The sequence below is a fragment of the Chelonus insularis genome, unplaced genomic scaffold (genome assembly GCF_013357705.1).
Source record: "Chelonus insularis isolate UGA/USDA-ARS -01 unplaced genomic scaffold, ASM1335770v1 scaffold_277_pilon, whole genome shotgun sequence".
Lineage (NCBI taxonomy): Eukaryota > Metazoa > Arthropoda > Insecta > Hymenoptera > Braconidae > Chelonus > Chelonus insularis.
Window position 1 is genome coordinate 2364508 of NW_023276791.1, and position 15108 is coordinate 2379615.

Sequence of the window (15108 nt, forward strand, 5' to 3'; positions counted from 1 at the left end):
TCTCAGAAATTTTTTTTTCTTGTGTTAGTAACTTATTTTATCTTTATATTTAACATCTACCTGTGCAACTGTAGGCAATCCACCGACATTACATTTTATTGATATGAATTAAATACCATAATGGCAGTTTCATGTTTATTTCGTAATGATTTACATACTATTCTAAACGTAATTTCTTATTAATTTAATTACAGTTAGTTTTATAATGATTATAATTAAAGTATTAATTTTAAAATTAATTAATTGATTGATAAACGAAGTGAATCATGGATTCAAACGTGCATGCCAATCTAATGTTGGACAACAGAGAACATGAGTTTCTAGTTAAATATCACAATATAAACAGTAAACTAAAAAAGTAAGAATGTTTATTCATATTTTCAATTTCTATCAACTGTATTATCATTTAACAATTAATTTTTTCAGACGTTTTATGCGAAATCCAAATGTTAATGAAGCCTGTGAACAGTTTAGTAAGTTTAATTAAATGAATTTACATTGGCTGAATGAATATTGTTTTCTAAAATATATCATTTTTTATTTTTAAGTTTCATTGTCTATTGAGTGTGAACAAAAAAAAGCCTGGCAATATGCAGCTCTATGTTACTTAGCAATATCACGATGTTATCATCAGCTAGGAAACACTGGAACAGCAATAATTTATTCACTTCGAGCCGGAAAATTTTTTCTTCGTGCTCATAAACAAAATAATAAATTTGGTTGTCCATCAATTGGCTCCGAAAATATCGAAGCAGCATGTAATAGTTTGATATCTGTTTCTAAACAGCTTCAAGATGAACAAAAGTTTGATGTCAACGTTGCTGGATCTATATTTCATTTGGCAATATCCTTAGGTTCTACTTCTGCTGGTTGTTATTTATTGAAAAAATCAATTAATATTTTTTCAACTGTACGAGCAATTGATACACTTATTTCTTTTTATATCAAACAAGGTATTATTAATAAATATTTAATATGAACTAATTGATTAACAATTAAAAAAATTACAATAATTTCTATGAATGTCTATTTTCAGGAGATTATATAACGGCATTAAATACGGTTATTGAATTAATGGAATTAATTGAGACAATTTGTGTTTCAACAGACTATTATCGTAATTTACTTCGAAAAGCAGAAATCAATAAAGTATTATTGTTATTAACTTTACAACCTACAATTCATCGCCTTCCATCAAATTACTTTGAAATGATATCAAAATATAAATCAATAGATGATAATTCGGGTACCAGTAAGTATGAATTGTGATTTTATTATGAATAATCATACTTTATTCTTATGTGCAGACACAATATTTTAACAAACTCACAGTGAGGTAGTATATTCAAGTACATTTAAACCATTATTTATTGTGAATATACTGGCCAAAATTACGTTAAAAAAAGTTTAACTATTTAAAGATATAAAAGATAATTTTTTGTAAAATTAATAGTATTAAAAAATAATTGTTTTTTTTTCAGATACATATCTTAATGAAAATGAATATCTTCTATTACAGTCTCTTGTATTAGTTTGTCAATCACGAGATGAACAAGCTATATTAAATTTAGAAAGTGAACTATGGCAGTTTATTGATGCTGATCAAAAAGATCTTTTACGAATTCTAGTCCAAGGAATCATTAGCGAATAGTATAATTATTTTTTCTATCATTATTTAAGTATAAGACTTATTTGTAATATAATAAATTTAGCATAATTAAATCATTTTTCTAAAGGCTTAATGGACAGTTTTCATTAATCATGTTTAGAGTTGCCATTACGTACATGACGATAGCCATTAGGATTCATAATTTGCCACCTCCAAAAATCTTCACACATTTGCTCAACACTAAATTTCGTTATCCAACCAAGTTCATTTTTAGCTAAATCCGCATTTGCATACATAGAAACTATATCTCCTTCTCTACGTTCTTTAATGACATAAGGAATTTTTGTATTCGTAACTTTCTCAAATGTTTTAACTAATTCTAGAACAGAAACACCTTTGCCCGTTCCTAAATTGTAAACTTTGAGTCTCAGATGACTTTTTTGTAAAGCTCTTAAAGCAGCAACATGTCCACTAGCTAGATCCATTACATGAACATAATCACGAATTCCTAAAATTAAATTAAATTTAAGTATAATAACTGTAATGTTGTAATAAAAGGATAATTAATTTCGATATTAACCTGTGCCATCTTTTGTTGGATAATCACCACCAAATATTACTAATTCTGGTTTACGTCGAAGTGCAACTTGAGCAATAAAAGGCATCAAATTTGTATAAGGTTTAGTTGGATCCTCACCTATCATACCACTAGGATGAGCTCCAACTGGATTAAAGTATCGTAATGATATGATATTCCAAATCTGTAATAAATTATTAAAAGCAATGATATTGGATCATTAAAAAAAATTAATGAGCATTTATTGTACAATAATTTACCTTTTCAGCTCTGGAAATATCTTTGAGCATTTCTTCAATAAAGTATTTTGTACGTCCATAAACATTTGTAATATTCCCAATTGGATGATCTTCAGTAATTGGTAAATAATCAGGTTCTCCATAAACAGTACAGGAGCTGGAGAAGATTAATTGATAGCATTTTGCAGCTTTCATTACCTATGAACAAGAATATGAATACATTTCAATATGATGATAAAATTTAAAGATTAACATAGAATCATCCAGTGAAAAATGAGTTCAGATCTGAATTTCTTTTTTTAAATTTTCAGATATGAACAGTCTCATAATACTGATCTGATCAGACCTGAACTCTGAATTCATTTTTCTGATTACTTCATTTCAGATCTGCTCAGAGATAAATTTAGAAGACAATGTTAATTAAAATAAAAATTTTATCGGATTCAAATCTTATTACTGAATAAATATTTTAATGTCATGATTATAATTCAGTTTCTGTACTGAAAATAATTTTTGAGGAAAAATAATGAAAAACTTAGGTAGACTCGATCATGGAACCCTCGTAACCGTAGACTTGCATATTCACCAGTACGCTAACCCAAAAAACTTAAGATGCTATTTTTAAATCATCTATTTGTATTAATGTGATTAAATCTGATTTTTTTTTCAACGAAAATGATGTATTTGATGTGAACCCCACGGCAAAACTATAGTTTTAGCCCCCTAAAAATACGTATTCTTACGAGAGGAATACGCGTCATAATAAAACATTTTTTTTCTGCAATAATTAAACTTTTTTTTCAGTGTACATACCTCAAGTAAATTAATAGCTCCAATTACATTATTTCGATAGTAATGCAATGGAACTTGCATTGACTCTCCAACTGCTTTAATTGCCGCAAAGTGAATCACACAATCTACTTTATGCTGCACAAATAATTAAAAAAAAAAAGAATAAATTAATTGTCGATTTGTAAAAATTAAATGTTAATTTACAAATTAGAGGTACCTTATTGAAAACTTCTCTAAGCTTCTCAAGATCAGTTAGATCACATTGATAAAAATGGATTTTCTTTTTCGTAATTTCTTCAACTCTCTGAAGAGCTATTGATTCTCCATTGACAGCAGAAACACTATTGGTGAAATTATCAATTGCTACTACTTCATAATCATGTTCCAAAAGTTCAACAATTGTGTGACTAGCTATATACCCAGCACCACCAGTTACAAATACTGTTTTCCAATTTTCTGACATTTTTCTGTAATTCAAAAGCTCATTAACAATATAATATTATTATTATCAATATCATCATAATTTATAATTAATAATTATACTCACAAATTATCAGATAAAAGTATTGATCGACTTATTGATTTCTTCACTGAAAACAAAGTTTAATTACTGCCAAAAAAGACTATTCTAGGAATGTTTTATTCTGACGCGTATTCCTCTTGTAAGAAAAAGGATTTTTGTCGGAAGAATACGTATTCTTAGGGTGCTAAAACTATAGTTTTGCAATGGGGCTCAAATTTGTTTTATTGTGGGACTTAAATTGTGTTGAACGAGACTGTAGTGATGCTGCAGAAACTATAATTCAATATTCAACCGCATACATTACTACACGTGTGAGTTAATAATAAATAAATAATAATAAGAATGATTATAATAAATAACAGCACTCTCACATAACTGGTGAATAAACCGATTTAGCAATAGTTAAATAATAAAGTATATATGCCGAGAACTGATGAGACCGGATGATGTGTAGCCTTGGGGCCCGATTGGAATTTTTCTAATTGGACATATAATACCACCAAGTAGTATGACACTTGTGGGCCTCTCGCGGTAAGATCCTTGTACAGACATATAGGTACGTACTTGTAGATCCTGTTATAATCCGGCTTAGTAAACAGACGGTTCAGTTATTTCGCCTTATTTAGCATTTAATTCATAATATAAAAATTTGTTTCATTAGTATTTTAGATTGTTTACAAGATTTCAAGAAAACACTTTAATTATATTTTTATATAATTATAAAATAAATGCTTATAACAAATGATTTTATATAAATTATTTTTAGTTATTTCATAATTTTTGAATAAAAAATAATAAATTTATTATTATAAATCTATGAAAATTTGTATAAAAATATTATAATTATTCATTAAAGTATACAATGACTTTATCCTATAACAGTGTTCTGAATGAATAAGAATTTTACTGTGATACAAAAATTTTTATTCATTAAAAAAATCAATATTATTTATGTCAATATTTTTACATTTTACAAATAAATTTTAATTGTTTTATTGTGTTTAATTGTACATAAAAATATAGTCTTTATATCTGACACGAGTTCAACTCATGGCCAATGTATATTGATGCCAGTAACATCCAAAGCAACAATGTCAACTTCTACCCCAAGAACATCACAAAGACTTGGTTTTGTTCTATTAAAATCACCATGAACAAACTCTTTAACATAAGTTCCTGCTTGAGTTTTTACATCAATAATAAATAATTTATCTAATAAACATTGATCAACATTTGTATTAGTATATCGTTTCTTTACTTTCAGTTTTTCGTCACTTGTTAACCAACGTCCACGCATAGCATGAATTACTCGAATACGTGGTGTGAATGGTCTTCTGTGTAATACTCTGAGAGGAGTTTTTTGTACTATTTCTAAATTTTTTATATTCTGTAAACTATCGAGATCTAATGAATTACATGATTCATCTTTCACTATACACAAAGCTCGATAAAATTTTGTTTTTTCGTTTTCACCTTCTTTTAACTTCTTCAAATCCAATCTATAAAATTAATGTATGAAAGTAACTTGAAATATATAACAGAAAATATTTTATCAACAATTGTAGGTACATACGGAGAGAGAATTTTCATTTCTGAGGTAATTCGAATGAGTTTGGTGGAGGCATTTATTTCATCTACCATTTCCTTCAGCTTTCCAGATAATGCTTTCGTGATTTTAGGATTTATAAGTTCAATAGCAAACGGTCTTCCTAAATTAATTGTTCTCACATCAACGTCTTCTCTTCCAGAAGACAAAAATTTTATAGCTAGAAAATGAGAATAAATAAATATATTCTTGTTCAGTCAAAGATGATACCATACGATGGCATACATTTTTTTCCTAATAAATACCTACCATCAGCTTTAGTATAATTTACAATTATATCCGATAATAAATCTTGAACAGATGTTTCCATTTTTTTTTCTCCATTAATGAACCACGGAGTTTGACTCAGCTGTCTTGATAGTTTAGAATATCGTCCTATAAAAAGAACATATTCCTTAATTAATGTTGTCAGAATTTCTTAAATATTATTGAAGTGAAAATATAATAATACAGACCTCCAATAAAAATACTTCCATGTGAGCAATATATTTTATCGATTAGTACACTTGTTGATGGCTTTGGAGGTGGTATTAGCAGACATTCCTTTAATTCATTATCAGACAATATCTGTTCAATTTTGTTTCGACTGAAATCGCTTATTTTACCTTTTAACCTTCAATAAAAAAATATTATAAATAATTGTTTTGAAAAAGTTTATTATAACATAAATGTAATTAAATATTTAAACTCTTACAATTTTTTGCAGTCATCATCATCATGAGAATAAGAAAATGAAATCATAATCATAAGGTAAGGTACATTCGATAACGGCGTAGATTTTTTTGAAATTTTCTTTTCAACACGTGGTAAAATGTCCGTTTTCCAGGCATCTTTAATATAATGTGTCTTATATTTAAAACTATTCCATTGAGACTCAGTCAATGAAAATTTCTGGGTTAATGCTTCATCAATAGATTTTTCTCTCAACATTAGAGACATGGGGACTGTGAGATTACCGCTAAATATAGAAGCATCATATCCATTAGAGATCACTTCTTTAGCTATCTGTAACAATGTAATCATTTAATTTCAGTTCAATGATTCAGTTCCATAGGTTACAAGAAATCCTTGGAATAATTTCATACTGTAGAAGAGCAATTATGATAAATTTATAATTGAAGTAGTTACTTGATCTACTACACTGTCTTGAATTTCATCATACATTATTCCTAAGCAGGCTATACATGAGTTCTTTTCATCAAATACTCCAATATTATCTGGAACACATTTTACCTGAAATTTATACATTTATTTTTAATATGTATAATATATTTGACTGTATTATTTCATATATTAGTGTTAAAACCATATAATTTTGTAAAAATCAGTTATTATAAATAATTTATTTTTTAATTCATTACTTTATAATCTTTGATGTATTCATTAAGAAGTTCTATTGTTTTTATTCCGGATAAACGTAAACAGCATTTTAAACAGCAACCGATGTCTTTAAGATAAATAAACATTTCACATTTTGTATCATTTTTTATATCAGAATCCATAGTTGTTTGTCTCTTTTAAAAATCTATATTTTTTTTGTAGTATTTAAATACTATTTATGTGAGAATAAATTATTTTATAGATTACGTTAACCAAAAAAGGTTAGAATACAACTGTTCACGTGTCGGCTTCTCCCTCTCTCTCTCTCTGCTTGAACCTAAAATTGTGGGGGGAGGAATAAGCAAACCAGTTAAATCAAATTATCCAAATAATGAAAAAAACAAATATTTTGAAATGTTTCGCTTATTGTTTGAAACAATTTGTAATAAATTTTATTACATATTAATGTTTGTAAATCAATAAAATTATTCTAAATAACGATCAGAAAACTCTCGATCATATTAATCATAATGATCTTGAATTCTTTTTTTAGATAACAAAAAATACATTGTTAAGTAAGGTATTTCAAGGATAAAATCCGTGACGTCAATAACAATTTTTTTAAAGTTAAGTTAATTCTTCTATAATACTCATATTTTACAGCATATATTACTGATAAGACAAAATAATTGTTTCAATTTTATCACAATATTATTCAATGTCTTGGGAAACTTATTTAAAAAATAAATAGTTTTACTAAATTTTATAAAATAACGTCTTATATTTAATTTGATCTTCTGCAATTTCTTCTTGAACCTTCACAACAAATTTCTTTCATGATTTCCGTTTACCAACATTCATTAAAAAGTATTAATACGTAATTAATTCATATAAATTAGTATAAATTCTAATAATTCTTTTTAAAAATTTCTGATCCTGAAATATTACAAAACAATAAGTATTTTTATTTTTGTTTTTGATTTCACTAAAATCAAAAATAAAAATAATAATAATTATGTAAGTGAATTAAAAAAATATAATTTCATTCATAAATTTCTTCTATAATGCACTCGTTCGTTCAATACAAAATAAATTGGACATTGACAAGCTTATCAAATAAGTCAGCAAAAATAAAATTTAAGCATTTAACATAAAAAAATAATAAAAAATAAGAGACAATATTATGAAGCAAAATCAGTGATTGAACTGACTGAAATATTTATTGTGTATGACGGCAGCGTCAGTCATCGGTAAGGTACTGAAATATATGTTGTGTATGTACATTTACATGTGTGAGAACGATAATTATGTACAATTACACTGAATTATATAAACAATAAATATCCACTGATAGTCTTATGTTTAGCAATGTTATCATAGTAGAGAATTAATAAAGATTAACTATTATTTGTAACACTAAAATGACTTTAAAATTGAACAGTTCAATTTTTTTTGTGACTCACTCTGTTTAATTTTTTCACGAGGATCTACTTTGGCACAAGTCATTGTCCGAAGAATAATTCAAGCATTTATAGTTGATGATATTGTTCATTTTAATAATGCTTTACAAATGATTAAATGAATCATCACTCGATGGACGAAATCACGTTTATGAAAATCTCAAGCTACTTTTTCATCGTGCAATCTTGTGTATTTAGCGATATGTATTTTTTTAATCGCATGGTTTGTGCACAGTCCTTTCGCCTCTACAAACATCATCAATTAATTCATTATCCAGATGATAATCGAACACAATAAAAGTGCTTACAAGTAGTCATCAGCACTTAGCGGCTTACAGTATTTTCTTATTGTACAGTTGGTCTTTCGAAACGCTAAATAAACAATTGCGAAGCTGAATAATAAATTCAAAGGTAAAGTATCAGCAGTTTAATAATAGCAATCAATAATTCATTTAGCAATTAATTTATGCAATGTATATATTACAATATTTCTTATTTTGTTTGTAACAAAGTTTTCAGTTTTTGTTTGTTCTTTAAGATCAGCTGATCTTATTCTTCAAAGAGATTTTAATTGTCGCTTTTTTACATGTACTTTCATATAATTGAATAACTTGTGTCACTTTCATTCATACATTCACACACTTTTTTTCTTACTTCAACATACAATTGCACTCAAATCTTGCCATACATTTGCTGTTGATTGTTATTTTTGATAAACAATCTACACAGAAAAAAATGAAAAAAATATATATATATTGTAGTATGTATATATATAATCTATCTATATTAATAATGTATTTAAAATAAAAGTGTGTGGTAATGGACACATCAGCGTAATTATCGTTCATTAACAAATTAACAAATGCTCAAAATTATAAATTTCTATTATTATTTTTGTTTTTTTATGTATAAATATTGTTAAATATATTGTTAGAAATTTTTCACTACACACTTGATAATTATTTTACACGAAATTTGTTAATCTAGCCTCGATAATGACTTAAATTAGTTAAGTAACCTCATTTAATGGACACAAACTTTTTTTTTATCAACACGACATTATTATCCGTTTTTGTTTTATTAATTATTCATAATTATTAATTAATGAGTAAAATCTTCTTTTTCTCTCCCTATTCAGCTGTTTTAAATATATAATACATTTACAATTCATTCACAACACAATAATTTCCGATTGAAACAAAAAATTTATGTCAAAAACAGAACAAAAAATCAATCGATGTAAGCCGCGTGTGGAATTAAGTCACGGTGACATTGTATAAAAATCTAAACTGACCTTAACAAGTACTAAAAACGAGTGAGTTTTTGCCATGCAGGATGATGATGATAATGATGATGATGATAATAGATAGATAGATAGATAAATAGATAAAAGAGTAAGTGCACTTATAACATAAGAGAAAGAGCAATCTAATAGAGCAAAGAAATGCATCCGCTCTGATGATATTTTACAATTATTAATAATTCTATTTATCGTCCTTATACTGGTGTGAAAGATCTTACGTTTCTCACTATTAACAGTAATAAGTGTCACTCTGCTCTTTTATCACGTAAAATATGATTTCACAATTTGATATTAATTATTAAAACGAGAAAAAATAGACTGGCTATTTAATAATGTTACATTGTCCTTGTAAATTCATATGAAAAGCCAGTTTTTATGTAAAACTTGACGTTAATCTACCTTATATTCAAAATTCCCTCCTAATTAAATAGATAAAGATCGGAATAATAAACTTCAATCACATTTTTCATACATTATAATCGATTGTAATGCAGTGAAATTAGTAATTTATGGAGACAAAAATTTGTATATAGTGGAGGGAAAGGGAAGATTTTATCAACGCGAGCCGACAGTGGCAATAATGTTCATGATTGTGAACACTTGGTCGGAAATCACTCGCGTGCACCTTTGACATTTGTCTCACATTTAAGACCTACATTCATTTTTCATTTAATTTTGATGTTTAAACTGACACTTCTTGACTGCTTTTATATTTTGCAGTATTAAAAATACCCGCTGTTAAATTCACAATCCCCGAGCAACTATTGGTTGCGGAGACTTTAAAGCTGGGCTATACCGATATTTCATAGTTCATATCATAAACGCTGGCACGATCCGGTGTTGGAGTCGTTGGTCTTTGAGATCTTGAGTCATTTGATGCAGAAACCATCTCCATCGAATCAGTCATCTCAAGAGCCCGTACGAAAGACATTGGACGTCTTCGATTATCATTGGATGTTGGTGTAGTTGGAGTTGCCATTGTTGTTGCTTTTCTTTTAACTTGAGGCGACTGGTGAGGTGGAAAAACAGGAACTCCACCTCTATTAGCTGGATGATAAGCAGCTCTCGGAGCATTTGTGTAAGGCTGTTGTGTTGGACTAGTTGGATTTGAACAATAATAATCATAAGGAGGTGGTGGACGTTGAGATAATCCCGAAGAATGAGTAGGAATGCCTACAGTTCCTGGTGGTCCTGGATAACCACTCGGTGAATTATCTTTCCACATATAAACACCACGTTGCGGTGAACCCGCTAACTCTCTAATATTATCAACAGTATTATTCGTACGTGAATAAGGATGTTCATTGTCTTGTCGAATAAGTTCACTTTCAGACAGGAAGCGTCGTTGAGGACTGTAACCTGGCACTCCTACTGGATTACTGTTGTTATGATGTTGCACATCATAATACGTAGGTGCATCAGCAACACCAATAAAGTCTGGACGACGTATTTGCGTTGGTGTACCAGGGTTTGATCTGAAACAAACCATTTAATTGAATTATTATTAGAAATAAACAATTAAACGTAGCTTAATCGACAATGCGCGAATACAGTGAATTAATATGTATGTATGTAATATGAATATGCGAGTGCTTCAGCATTGTAGCCATACAAATACGGCTCTGGCGAGACATACAGGAGAGAGCAGCGCGTCATTCCTGTTAAAACATTAGCATCTATCGAAGGAAACGTAACAAACGTAGCGAACCTATTGTACAATACGCGTACAATAATAATAATTATTATTAATAGTAATAAAAATAACAATGATAATATAAACATAAAATTTTAAATAAATGTAAGATAGAAACAATAACATTAATAGAACAATAAAAATAACTATAATAGTAATAATAACGTTAAATCATAATAAATAATAATAACTTTATTTTTACGTATGCAAGAAAGCCTTATTTTTAACACTACGATATTTCCTCGTAGGATGAAGTTCGTGTTTACCTGCAGTAGGTTGCAACATGTTGTCAGAGAGCAGCTCCTTGCAGTTACCACCCCCTGCAGTGGGACACAAACTTATCTATATACCATATACCTTATTTTAAGAAAATTTGAATGGTTTTTAAATATTTATTTACGTGCAACTATCTTCTAAATTATTCTTTTTAAACTATAATACAACGTGCTGTTGTATCTGATTTTATTTTATATCCGCTAAAAATAAGAAAAGAATCTGGTGAAACCAGAGCTTAAAATGTCAAATAAAATTATATAAAAAGTGCTAGAGCTGCTTTGTAATATTTATACAAACTTTTTATTCAGTGTCGCATCGTGCTTGAAAATTAAAATTTTTTTTAAATAAAATACTACCAGCGTAACCCTGATTTTTTTTTAATTACTGTGGACATAATCTGAGACGCCACAAAATAGAACAGATTATTTGTTTTTTTCTTCTAATTTTTTGTTGTATCAAGTCATTAATCATAGGTTACCATGTCGTCTCAGTATCTGCCAACGTGCCATCAATTCATCTTACGTGACAGTCAATAGTGTGTCACGGATAGCTCTTTGTGTATGTGTACTCATATGTGTAATATCATTACCAGCCGCAGTAGCGAATTTGCGGTTGAATAAATATCGATATATTGAGTATTATCGGCTGTATGTATATATTATATATAATTTATATATAATAGATAATAAATGGGAACGTGTTGTCAAGGAAGCGATGTGCGTACCTGCGAATTGGACTGGAAATAGCAAGAGGCGTGGGTACGCCAATAGCTTTGATACGTTGCTGCATGGTCGGACTTGCGCCACCTTGAGCCCGACCCCGACCCCGACCCCTTTGCGTCTCACTAGCTGGTGATCCGGTCTCTTCCGGCGACAGTGCGTCCGGAGTATGGCTACGCGAACCATTCATTCCCCTGTTAATCAAATACAGTTTGTAAAATAATCAAATTACTACAATCGAAACACTCCTTATTCTAGTTTATAAAAGAATATTTATCTCAATGACCTTGACCTGGGATGTGGACTTCCACGTGGATAATGCATGGGATGACGATGTTGTGGCTGTGGATGCCTGGGAGAATCACTTGTCTCCACAGGTGGCAGGAAGAAATTACTTTTTGATCCATGTCTTTGCAGTGGAGGTGTTGGTTCACAGTCTGCTGATTGCGAAGCCGTTGGCTCCATGTCAGTGTCCGATCCATCTCGGCCAGGTGACAACTATTAAAACACGAAGCTTAAATTAAAATTATTTCACTGAATCAGATAATACTTGACTTAAATTGGAGTTGAATTACTTGGGAGAATTAGCAGTTGGTAGAGGAATGCGGAATTTGGAGAATGCAAGAGAACTCAGTAGTCAGTAGTATTTATCAGGAAAGCTAGGTGATAAGTAACTCACAGAGTAACTATCACCACTTGACATCGCGATCTGCATACAAAAGGTCCGGTGTTTGAATTAAGCTTATTCAACCGCTATTTCTACGACTATCTTTGCATATTTCAGCAGCCTGTTTATTTGCTTTTAGTCAATCAACATAAACTCGAATACATTCAAAAAAAATCGTGCAATTATAATTTTAACATAGCGTTAAAACTCCAAATCAACTAGGATATATGACGAAATAACAAGAAAGTTCTAATTAACTCACTTAAATTGTAGTACTTATCAAATTCATTTGATCTCTGTAATTGTTAGTTCATGCAATACAAGCGTTATCCAGAAAAAGTGTAGAGTGTGTGCTTTAAAGAGGACGTTTTTATTTGTTTGTTTGAGTGAATTGAAGTTCTAGCAGAGTTGCTCTAGCTCTTACCTTATTGTAAGCATTTGAACTGGTATTTCTAACACCATTGCTGCTATCCATGTAGGTTTTTACCTGGTTCTCGCTTCCTATTGTCGAAATCTCAGACGTGCAAGCTCCTCGTCGCTTTCCTGAATACTTTTCAGGCTTGATTAAACTATGAAGAATAATATTTCAATTAGTATCAACATTATACAATTAGAAATATAATACATCAAAATAGATGAAGCAATACGTTATTACTATTTCATCATCGATTCCATTTAAGATTGGAATATCTTGACATAATTACCTAGGATATTGTGGTCCAAAATGTGTGTAACAGCAATTATGGAAACAACCACGCGAAAATGGATTGTAACCATTTTGAAATTTCCCGGTAACTTGTTCATTTGTCGTCCGTCCTCTTGACACGAGCACCACGTGGAAACCTGTCAATCCGATAATCGGAATGAATAGTAGTGTTACCACGCCCATAAGCACCATACTATTGATAGATTAAGGACATTTATATTTATCATTTCTATGAATAATTAGTAGACCTTTCAATGTAATATAAAGTAAACATTTTATAAAGGATACGCCACTGTCGTGTCTACTCCTCCTAACTTTTGTTTATGCTCCAAAACAAAATTTAAACAGAGTCCAAATATACTGAGCATATGGAAACTTAATGATAATAGAAAAAAAAAGAAAAATCTATAATTCCTTCGTCCAATACAGTTGTTTACCCATGGACAATGATGATCAAATGTCTGAAAGTAACGAGAAATAAAATTAAATTGATTGAAAAATTAGATTAGTCATGTTGAATTTATAAATTGATTTCAATTTACCTCAATGCAATGATCACAAACACTGCAATGTGAACATCTAGGAGGTCTGTAAAATTTACAAGTAACACACCACTTCATTCGAATAGTAATCCCATTTATTTCTACATTCTTAAATAATGGTGCTCTAAATTCTTCTTCTCTATCTTCATCTGGTGGTGCTGAAATAAAAAAAAAAAAAACATCAAGTGTTTGATAACTGTTTTTTCATTAAAATACACAAAGTGTATAGTCATTATGAATAATCAAATGTAATTATTGATGTAAATTTTTTTACCTTTTGGAATGACACCTGGGTCCATAAAAGTAGCCAGGGTAAAGTTGGCTAATACAAAGAAGACAATAACTCCTTGAAGAGCTGGAACCCATGGGTATTTGGAAAGATAGTATTGGCACCTAAAAAAAAGCAAATGAGTCAGAGATGGATGTCAGAAAGATAAGAACCATGATAACTTGTCGAGTAAAATAGTTGAAAAAATATAATAAATAGTAATAAGTACTCACGGGTAATAAAAAAATAGGGTCGTAGTGCTTAGAAGAAGAGTCCACGCAAAGGTGGCTGGCAGATATCTTGTCTTTACATCGCATCCCGGCATTATGTCCACAGGCTCCGCTCACGTCAATTTCGGGCCCGAGTCCAATCTCACCGGTATTATTTTGTTAATAAAGTTCAAGATTTCTGCTACCAGAAAACATGGCCGCGTCCATTGATACTTAGCTTATATACAAGTGGTAAGAGTTAGCACAACTTTGACGTGGTATTTCATTCTGATCGCGGCGCTTAAAGATACTCAATGCACTGCCTGACTGACCCATCCATCACCCCTTCCCGTCACACGAGTAAAAACATTCGCGCGAATCTCCAATTAATATTCAATCGCACCCCGTACATTCACAGCTCTCCCGCGGTCACACTACACTTGCAAACTGACATACATATCACTATACATACTTCATATTACTCTCTGATGTTCTCCCTCGCACTCACAAGTACTTCTCCCTCTTCAATCTTTGGATGCTCCGCAATTTGATATCTTCTTCGAAGAAGAACACGGCATTCTGGCTCTCTTTCAACACTT

General features: G+C 30.0%; 4 protein-coding genes across 5 annotated transcripts; 1 reads left to right on the forward strand and 3 right to left on the reverse strand.

The window, feature by feature from the left end:
* Nucleotides 1-25: 25 nt before the first annotated feature.
* On the forward strand, nt 26-2188 carry Hap40 (Huntingtin-associated protein 40 kDa). The gene is made up of 5 exons (XM_035093709.1): nt 26-358; nt 427-473; nt 549-953; nt 1037-1252; nt 1482-2188. The coding sequence occupies exons 1-5, from the start codon at nt 267-269 to the stop codon at nt 1649-1651; spliced, it is 930 nt and encodes a 309-aa protein (XP_034949600.1). The 5' UTR covers nt 26-266; the 3' UTR covers nt 1652-2188.
* LOC118073293 (UDP-glucose 4-epimerase-like) lies at nt 1256-4269 on the reverse strand. Its single transcript, XM_035093708.1, has 6 exons — nt 3765-4269; nt 3435-3684; nt 3239-3352; nt 2447-2623; nt 2190-2370; nt 1256-2117 (listed from the first exon to the last, which is right to left on the reverse strand). Exons 2-6 carry the CDS (start codon nt 3678-3680, stop codon nt 1756-1758), a joined length of 1080 nt encoding a protein of 359 aa, XP_034949599.1. The 5' UTR covers nt 3681-3684; nt 3765-4269; the 3' UTR covers nt 1256-1755.
* A 391-nt stretch (nt 4270-4660) lies between these two features.
* Pus10 (Pseudouridine synthase 10) lies at nt 4661-7001 on the reverse strand. The gene is made up of 7 exons (XM_035093614.1): nt 6708-7001; nt 6475-6579; nt 6041-6351; nt 5802-5959; nt 5596-5721; nt 5314-5506; nt 4661-5239 (listed from the first exon to the last, which is right to left on the reverse strand). The coding sequence occupies exons 1-7, from the start codon at nt 6846-6848 to the stop codon at nt 4789-4791; spliced, it is 1485 nt and encodes a 494-aa protein (XP_034949505.1). The 5' UTR covers nt 6849-7001; the 3' UTR covers nt 4661-4788.
* Nucleotides 7002-8573: 1572 nt separating this feature from the next.
* Zdhhc8 (zinc finger DHHC-type containing 8) lies at nt 8574-15106 on the reverse strand. 2 transcript variants are annotated; one of them, XM_035093854.1, is made up of 9 exons: nt 14534-15106; nt 14307-14425; nt 14033-14190; nt 13779-13951; nt 13489-13683; nt 13209-13353; nt 12410-12615; nt 12123-12311; nt 8574-10904 (listed from the first exon to the last, which is right to left on the reverse strand). In XM_035093854.1, the coding sequence occupies exons 1-9, from the start codon at nt 14623-14625 to the stop codon at nt 10220-10222; spliced, it is 1962 nt and encodes a 653-aa protein (XP_034949745.1). In that variant the 5' UTR covers nt 14626-15106; the 3' UTR covers nt 8574-10219. The 2 variants fall into 2 exon arrangements, with proteins under 2 accessions (XP_034949745.1, XP_034949743.1); XM_035093852.1 differs by having other exon boundaries at nt 12404-12615; nt 14534-15105.
* Nucleotides 15107-15108: the final 2 nt, after the last annotated feature.